Source organism: Kryptolebias marmoratus, linkage group LG8 (genome assembly GCF_001649575.2).
Source record: "Kryptolebias marmoratus isolate JLee-2015 linkage group LG8, ASM164957v2, whole genome shotgun sequence".
Classification (NCBI taxonomy): domain Eukaryota; kingdom Metazoa; phylum Chordata; class Actinopteri; order Cyprinodontiformes; family Rivulidae; genus Kryptolebias; species Kryptolebias marmoratus.
The window spans coordinates 29728528-29737107 of record NC_051437.1 but is presented as its reverse complement, the minus strand read 5'-3'; the positions used below and the strand labels follow the sequence as shown (position 1 = coordinate 29737107).

The following is an 8580-nucleotide window of genomic DNA, read 5'->3' as shown; positions in this document are numbered from 1 at the left end:
TGCATCCATCCATCCATCCATCCATCCATCCATCCATCCATCCATCCATCCATCCATCCATCCATCCATCCATCCATCCGTGCATCCTGGGTCTTCCCCGGGGTCTCCTCTCAGTTGGACATGCCTGGATCACCTCCCTCGGGAGGCGTCCAGGGAGCATCCTTACCAGATGCCTGAACCGGCTCAGCTGGCTCCTCTCGGTGTGGAGGAGCAGGAGCTCCTCTCTGAGTCCCTACATGATGACTGAACTTCTCAGCACCAAATGCAGAACATGTTGGAGTCTTAGCGTTTTGGTTTCCACCGGGTCAGAACCTCAGTGGATTGTCTTCTGTCTGCAGGTACGGTGACATGGTTCCAAACACCATCGCGGGGAAGATCTTTGGCTCCATCTGCTCCCTGAGCGGCGTCCTGGTCATCGCCCTGCCGGTACCAGTCATTGTGTCCAACTTCAGCCGGATCTACCACCAGAACCAGAGAGCGGACAAGATGAGAGCGCAGCAGGTCCGGTTCTTCCAGGGTTCTTTCTTTCAGTTCAGATTCTGGGGGGGTCAGGGTTCTACAGGAGATCAGCTGAGTCTGTGGTTCAGAGGTGGCTCCGCCCATAGGAAGCAGGTAAAAGAAGGTAACGGTGCACAGCAGGTCCAGAGTCTGATCTGATTATTTTACCTGCAGAAGGCCCAGGTTCCACGTTAGGTTTTCTGTAAATTCACTGAGTTTTTGGGGTTTGTTTCAGTCAGTTCCGTTCAAAAAGACAAAAAAGACAGGAAGTGGTCCAGGTGTAGTTTGTATAGAAAGTAAAAAAACATGATAGAAATAATTACAGTAGAGTGAGGACATGTGGACAGTTTGTCCTCCAGCAGCAGAGAGAGGACATGTGGACAGTTGGTCCTCCAGCAGCAGAGAGAGGACATGTGGACAGTTTGTCCTCCAGCAGCAGAGTGAGGACATGTTGACAGTTTGTCCTCCAGCAGCAGAACTAAGGGACACCTCAGGAAACCCAAACCAGCCTGAACTATAGGAAGAAGTCTTGAAGCTGGCAGGGTGTCGGCCTCACAGACAGAAACTGGAAGCTCCGCCTCCTGTTCTACTGAACCAGCTGCTGATTGGATGATCACCTGAAACAAATCTGATTTATTGATTGAAGAGCGCTGCTGTGGTTCTCATTAACCTCCTGCTGGATGCCAGGAAGAATCAAAATGAACCCCTGACTGAGGCCAGTTAGATCTGTTCAATTAATGATGAATTAAAGTAAACTAACATGTTCTCTCAAACAGTTTGTGAAATTAATAAATGTGTGTAAATGAATTGGCCTCCCCTGTCAGGGATACAGACTGATTCATTAACAAAAGGCTGACGTGGCAGCAACAAAACTCCGAACAATCCAGAGTAACAGAGACACGAAGGAAACCAGACATGAAAATGAGCGGGTTCTAAAGACAGAGGTTAACGAGGACGAGGACACAGGTGACTGATTACTAACAAGGAACAGGTGTGGGTGGTGAGGCACAACAAAAGAAAACAGCTAAACACAGGGAACAAGAAACCCAAGAGTCCCAATCCCGACATCTCTCTCCTTCATGGTGGATTCGTAGACCTGCTCGCTCGTTTCTCCTGCAGGATCAGGCAACACCTGCTGCGGGTCGTCTGGTTGCATCTCCTGCAGGTAAAACAAGAGAACCTGCACTTTGTGTTCCAGGAGCAGAAGCTGAAGCACAAGTTTCTCTCTGAATTCCAGCCGGTGTGAACACACTCCTGCTTCTTCTCAACCTCCCCCCAAACTGGAGCTTTGCAGCAAAACTTACACTTAATTCACCTGAGATGATGGGTTCCCTGCTCTGCCTCACTGTGTGTGTGTGAGAGTGTGTGTGTGTGTGGCTGCTGACGCTGCTGTTTTCCTGTTTCTGTTGAACAGAAAGTGCGTTTGGCTCGGATCCGCATGGCGAAGAAAGGAACAGCCAACGCCTTCCTCCAGTACAAAGAAGACCAGGCGCTTGGAGTGAGACACACACACACACACACACACAAAACCAAACGGTCTGATGTTTGATGGTTCAGGTGTGGAGTTTTAACAACTTCTCCAGTCAGACTGAAGGTTCTGATTCACGGAGCAGGAACTAAAAGTGTAGAAGTCAAATCCCAAGGTTCCAGTCTTTTACTTGAATAAATGAGCAGAACCTGGAGAACGTGGACCAACGCATTTTAAACGCATAGTTATTTATCACCAAATTACACGTTTTAGTTTCCAACTCAGCCGAGTTGCTTCGGTTAATTCTCACTCCCAAAGTGTGGACTAAAACCAACCCGTGACATGGGCTGAGCTTCCTGCAGCCTGTAGGAGCTTCCTGCAGGCAGGAGGAGGAGCTTCCTGCAGCCTGACGTTAAAAACTGAGGCGTGTTTTGGGGTTTCAGGACCGAGACAGCGACAGCACGGCTCTGTGTGTGAAGAACAGATCAGCCTTCGAGCACCAACATCACCACCTGCTGCACTGCCTGGAGAAAACCACGGTGAGCATCTTCACCTGAAACATCTGGAGAGCAGCTGTCAGCCCTCAGAGATGACTCTCAGTCACTACCACACCATGTTTGAGCTCAGTAGCTGTAAAATTGACTGAGTTAGAGACATTTTGTATTTGCTAACACTGATTAGCTGTGGCAGCCATCTTGAATTGTTTTATGAAATCTGTCCACTGGTTCATGAGATATTTTGCTAACAGACAGACGGCCTTTCATGGCAACAGGTGATACAAAGGTAAACGAGGACAACAGGGACATGTAGATTTAGTTCAATGAGACAAAATAAAAGAGACTCAGATATGTCTACTTGGTTGGGGGACATTTTTCCTGTCCTGTTGTCTCAGATCTGTCCACAGTGGTCTAAAAGTGTTTCCTGTTTGACATCAAAAGCTCAGGACTAAAATCCCTCCTCTTCCTCTGTCCTTGGTCTCTTCACAGAACCATGAGTTCACAGACGAGATGACCTACAGCGAGCTGTGCATGACCGAGTCCGTGGGCTTCAGAACCAGCCGCAGCACCTCCCTGTCCAGCCAGCAGGGGGCGCAGAACAACTCCACAGGCTGCTGCCCCCGCCGCGCCAGGAGGAGAGCCGCCATGCGATTGGCTAACTCCACGGTGTCGGTCAGCCGGGGGAGTGTTCAGGAGCTGGACACCCTGACAGTCAAAACCACCACCCTACCGCCACAAAAGTAAAAACTGAAATCCTGCCACCTCTGCACACTGAGACATCCCATAATAACACGTAGCTGAGGCAGATCTCAGAGATCTCTGCCAGGAAATATTTGAACGGTTAAAAACGTCTGCAGAAGAGTTCGATTGTAATAAAACCAAAGTGCTGACTCAGCGTTCACCGGGGACTTCATGCTGTTGGAGCAGCCCCTTAAACCCAAGAAGAACTGAACCAAACATGGTTCTGGTTCCTGTGGAGAAGTTCCCCTCCTTGTTTATAAAGCTGTCAGGACTCGAATATTTCACCTGCTGACACTTTTATAAGAACCTTTCAGCTCCTCAGACAGCTTTGAGCTTAAAGAACTGATCAGGAACCCAGCAGGTCGCCTCCATGTTCTCCTCACATCATTGTCTCTTGGTGTTCCGGATCGAGCCTGCAGTTCTGCCTATTTAAATCAGAACAAAGAGCTGCTTACATCAGCAGCTGGGGGCGGGGTTACAGAGGCCGACGACCAATTGAAAATACAGTCATGGTTTAAAACATCTGAATTAGAGAGCGTTACTGATTAAATGCTGCTTTCTGTTTCTGTGGACAAACAAATTCTTCACTGTTTTTTTATTAGAACCAGATAAAAATACAAGTTCTGAACCAGAACAGAATTACTGTGGTCACCTGAAATGACTTAGCTGCTGTTAGCTACCTTTAGCTGCCGATAGCTGCCGTTAGCAACAGTTAGCAGCTGTTAGCAACAGTTTGCTGCCTTTAGCTGCCGTTAGCAATAGTGAGCAGCTGTTAGCAGCCTTTAGCTGCTTCATGGCCGGTTAGCAGCTGTTAGCAGCCTTTAGCTGCTTCATGGCCGGTTAGCAGCTGTTAGCAGCCTTTAGCTGCTTCATGGCCGGTTAGCAGCTGTTAGCAGCCTTTAGCTGCTTCATGGCCGGTTAGCAGCTGTTAGGGACGATTTGACCTGCAGCCATGAAAACTACAACACAAACAGAACTCCATGATTCAAACTGAAACCTTTTTATTCAGAGACGCACGTTGTGACGACTGTGACCGCTGGTCTTTGTGTTTCTGCCCCCCCACAGTCGTTCCAGTCTCAACGCCCAGCCTGGAGACCTGAAGCTGAACTGCGGGGAGCAGGATTTCACCGCCGCCATCATCAGCATCCCCACGCCACCTGCCAACACGCCGGATGAAAGTCTCCCGCCGTCACCCGCCCCCATCCCGGGCATCCTGCGCAACACCCGGGCTACCGCCTACACCCACGAAACCGTCAAAATCTCCTCCTTATAACCTCCGACCTCACTCCCCCATCCCCTCAGAGCCACCAGGACCCGCCTGAATGACCCCTTCTGAACCTGTGATCCTGGATCTGAGGCTCTGCTTGTCTTCTCCGATGGATCTTTGGAGTTCTGCGGGTTATAGGAAGCAGGAAGTTCTGCAGCCATCTGACGAAACGACAGACAAGCATCATCTAATTAAACACAGTCAGCACCCCCAACCACCCCCACCTCGCACAATTAAACCTTCAGGTCTCGTTGCACAAAACCCTGAGCAGGTTTGTCCCGGAGAGGAAGCTTTGAACCAACCGGCGCTTTGATTCCTGTCAGTTTGGAGTCGAAGGTCAAAGGGTAGAGAAACTGACTTCTTTAACGCTTTACTTTCACTGCGGTGACAGCAATACGGCAGCACGGTTCAGTTCAGTTTGTTTAAATGCAAAGATTAAAAGCTTACAGCCAAACCAGGAAGAACAACAATCAGTCTTCAGTTTGGAACCTTATCCTCAACAACTTTGAGTCAGAAAAAGAAAAGAACTCATGAGAACTCTCAGGCTTTTCAGCTAAAGAACCTTCAACCAACAAAGGTGATGCTGCTAAAACAGAAAAACCAAACTGAACTGGTTTTAACCAGACTGTGATGGATTTACAGCCAACAGGAGCTGTGCAACACTGAACCTTTTACAACACGGCCCTGCTGGATCCAGGACTGGGTCAGGGCCGGGTCAGGACTGGATCCAGAACTGGGTCAGGACCGGATCCAGGACTGGGTCCACGTGGTCTGACTGTAGCTCCTGAGTGTTCGTCTCAGACCGAGAGCCTTCTACTCTTCAACATATGCAACATTTACAACGAGCAGGAAAATAGCATCAACAAAGGAACGCAGTAATATCAGTAATAATAATAATGTGTTTGAACTCTACAGTAATTAGTGCAGGGAACAAAATGTAAAGAACTCCATTTGTTACGTGATCTTTTCACTGAGAGGCAGGAAGTCAGGAGTCCTGAGGTTTCAACAGGAAGGGAAACATGAAAACCAGGAGCTCAGCTTAACGCCGGCTCGATCCCGACGACGTGCACTTTGGGTCAAATGGTTCTGAAAGCTTTGACCCGGATGGAAACAGCTCACAGGATCTGTACAGGCAGCATTGCTCACAGGAATGCACGTCGCCCGCCGCCTTGCATGCAAAGTGTTACAGGTATCCTGTGATCTGTCAGAGCTGGATGTTGGGATGACCCTCAGCTACCACCACATCCAACGTCAGCTCAGGATGTGTTGCTAACGTTGATTAGCTGTGGCAGCCATTTTGAATTCAACAAATTCATCCAAGGAGTCAAACATGATCGATCAGGCTCTGCCCACTTTCTATTTTTGTTACATCAATGTCTGCAAAATTTTTTTATTGGTTGTAAAATTGAAAGACCATTGTATGGACATCACTTCCTGTTTCAAACAGCCCCGCCCCCTCTCCACCTTCTAATAGCCCCGCCCCCTTTTGGATGAAAACCACTGGTGGCCGGCGTCCGTGCCTTAAAGTTTCTGCAGTTTCCACAGAGGAAGAAAACAGTTGTTTGTTTGTGTAAACAAAGCGGACCAATAAAAGCAGAGATTTGAGGCTTCAGTTCAGCTGCAGGGAGGAGAAACGATCAGAAAACTAAAACCAGGTATTTACTGAAGTAGAACATCTGAACACGATGCTAGTTAGCATGTTAGCATGCTATACAACACAGATTTATTTAGTTTACTGAACTCCCTATGACCCACAGCCAAAACATCAAAATACAGCAGATTAGTAAAAACTGTTGGAAACACTGACTTCACTGGATGACACATCAGGCCACTGGGTGGCGCTGTTCATCCAATCTAATCAACTTAAGTCTATATTTATGTTTTTTCTTATAGACCACACTGAGGATTGTTGATCAACAGCGACATTAAATAAATATTTGCCTGACAGACCATAATATTTAAACAGCTTGAGGCTTTAAAGCAACATTTTAGTTTTATTTCACTGTTTTATTAGCAAATACGTCATCTGCCACCAGTCAAAATGGAGGGGTTGTTTCCTCCTCCAAAGGGTTGGAGCTTTGTTTTCTACCAAAAGGGGGTGGAGCTTTGTTTTTTCTCCAGAAGTGGTCGCAGCCTTATAGAGAGCAGCTTCAAAAACTCATGGCTAAACTTTTATTTTTAATATAAGTGAGGGATTTGCAGCTGTCCCCAACCTGACCACCAGGTGTCAGTGTTACACCTGAACTGAGAGGCATCCTGTGTCAGACAACTCAAATTGAATTACTGCCGACTTTAAATTGCTTTTAGAAATGAAAGATTTGGCAGCAACACTCAGTATTTACCATCACTAACTAAGGTCACTGTTTTGGTTCAACCTGAAGGAAACTTTCTCTTCGTCTGTTTCGAAAAGTGCACGCCGTCGGCCTCGTGACCGCAGCTCGGAGCTCTTTGTTAAATGTTTCTTTCTTCCATTTAACCGTGAAAGGCTGGAGACCAGAGGTACATACTGTAACATATTTTGTATCATAAACTCTCCCTGCATCTTCCAGTCCAATCCTCAAAAAGAAAAAAAAGAAACCAAAAAGACAAAAAAAAGAAAAGAGAGACAGCAGCCGTGGGCGCGGCGTCTCTCCGTGCATGAGCCTCCTACGGTAGAAGTAGCACTCCTGATCATAGCCGTTTAATAACGTTATCGGAGAAAAAAAGAGATAAAAACAACACAGCGGGGAAAAAGCTCATCTTCTGTTGTTCTGCATGATGATGTTGGTTCAGTTTGTTTTCTTCATGCCCTCCTCTTCCTCCTGAAGCTCCTCCTCCTCCTCCTGAAGCCTCTCTTCCTCCTGAAGCTCCTCCTACTCCTCCTGAAGCTCCTTCTCCTCCTCCTGAAGCCTCTCTTCCTCCTGAAGCTCCTCCTACTCCTCCTGAAGCTCCTCCTCCTCCTCCTGAAGCCTCTCTTCCTCCTAAAGCTCCTCCTCTCCCTTCTGAAGCTCCTTCTCTTCCTAAACCCCCTCCTCCTCCTGAAGCTCCTCCTCTTCCTCCTGAAGCTCCTTCTCCTCCTGAAGCCTCTCTTCCTCCTGAAGCTCCTCCTCCTAAAGCCCCTCCTCCTCCTGAAGCTCTTTCTCTTCCTCCTGAAGCTCCTCCTCTTCCCCCTGAAGCCCCCCCTCTTTTTCCTGAAGTCCCTCCTTTTCCTCCTGAACCCCCTCCTCCTTTTCCTCCTGAAACTCCTCCTCCTTTTCATCCTGAAGCCCCTCCTCTTCCTCCTAAAGCCCCTCCCCCTCCTCCTCCTTCCCGAAGCCCCTCCTCTTCCTCCTTAAGCCCCTCTCCTCCTCCTGAAGCTCCTCCCCCTTTTCATCCTGAAGCCCCTCCTCCTCCTCCTGAGAGTTTGATCCACCAAGAAGAATCCATCCTGAAAATCCTGACGAGTTTCAGAATCCAGGCATGCTCCTCGTCAGGCCCTGAGTGTGTGTTGATGTGTGTGTCAATGTGTGTGTGGGTGTGTGTGTGTCCGTGTGTGTGTGGGTGTGTGTGTGTCCGTGGGTGTGTGTGTGTGTGTGTGGGTGTGTTTGTGTCCGTGTGTGTGTGTGTGTGTGTGTGTGTGTGTGTTTGTGTGTGTGTGTGTGTGTGTGTGTGTGTGTGTGTGTTTGTGTCCGTGTGTGTTTGTGTGTGTGTGAAGAGCAGTCACTAATATGCATGGATACCGTTGTAGGTATTTTCTCTGTTTTCTCCTGCATCGTGAAGAGAGACGAGACGGAACTAAAACATAAAACTTTTATTTCTTAGACTGAAGATCTCAAAGCTTTTATTTTGACACATTCTGGGTTTTCTATCTTATTCTTTCAGTTCAGGTTCTGCCTGTTGCTCTTTAGGTTTAACATCAAACTTCAGATAAAACCTGCTGATTTCCTGATAAAAAGCTTCTATTGCAGAAACTAAATAATTTGGACCAAAACCTGTTTTTGATGTCAGAACCCATCAAAGCAGCAGTCAGGAAACTGAGCCGGGATCAGCTGGTTCGATGTCAGAACCCATCAAAGCAGCAGGCAGGAAACTGAGCCGGGATCAGCTGGTTCGATGTCAGAACCCATCAAAGCAGCAGGCAGGAAACTGAC

General features: G+C 47.9%; 1 protein-coding gene across 1 annotated transcript in view; it reads left to right on the top strand.

Annotated features, from left to right (window-relative positions):
- kcnd1 (potassium voltage-gated channel, Shal-related subfamily, member 1) overlaps nt 1-7362 on the top strand; it is a 70874-nt gene extending 63512 nt beyond the window's left edge. The window contains exons 5-9 of the mRNA XM_037976936.1: nt 339-501; nt 1913-1996; nt 2410-2505; nt 2953-3203; nt 4270-7362. Of these exons, the coding sequence (XP_037832864.1) occupies nt 339-501; nt 1913-1996; nt 2410-2505; nt 2953-3203; nt 4270-4477 (802 nt within the window). The 3' untranslated portion in view covers nt 4478-7362. The remainder of the gene's footprint in view (nt 1-338; nt 502-1912; nt 1997-2409; nt 2506-2952; nt 3204-4269) is intronic.
- The last annotated feature ends 1218 nt before the right edge of the window (nt 7363-8580 follow it).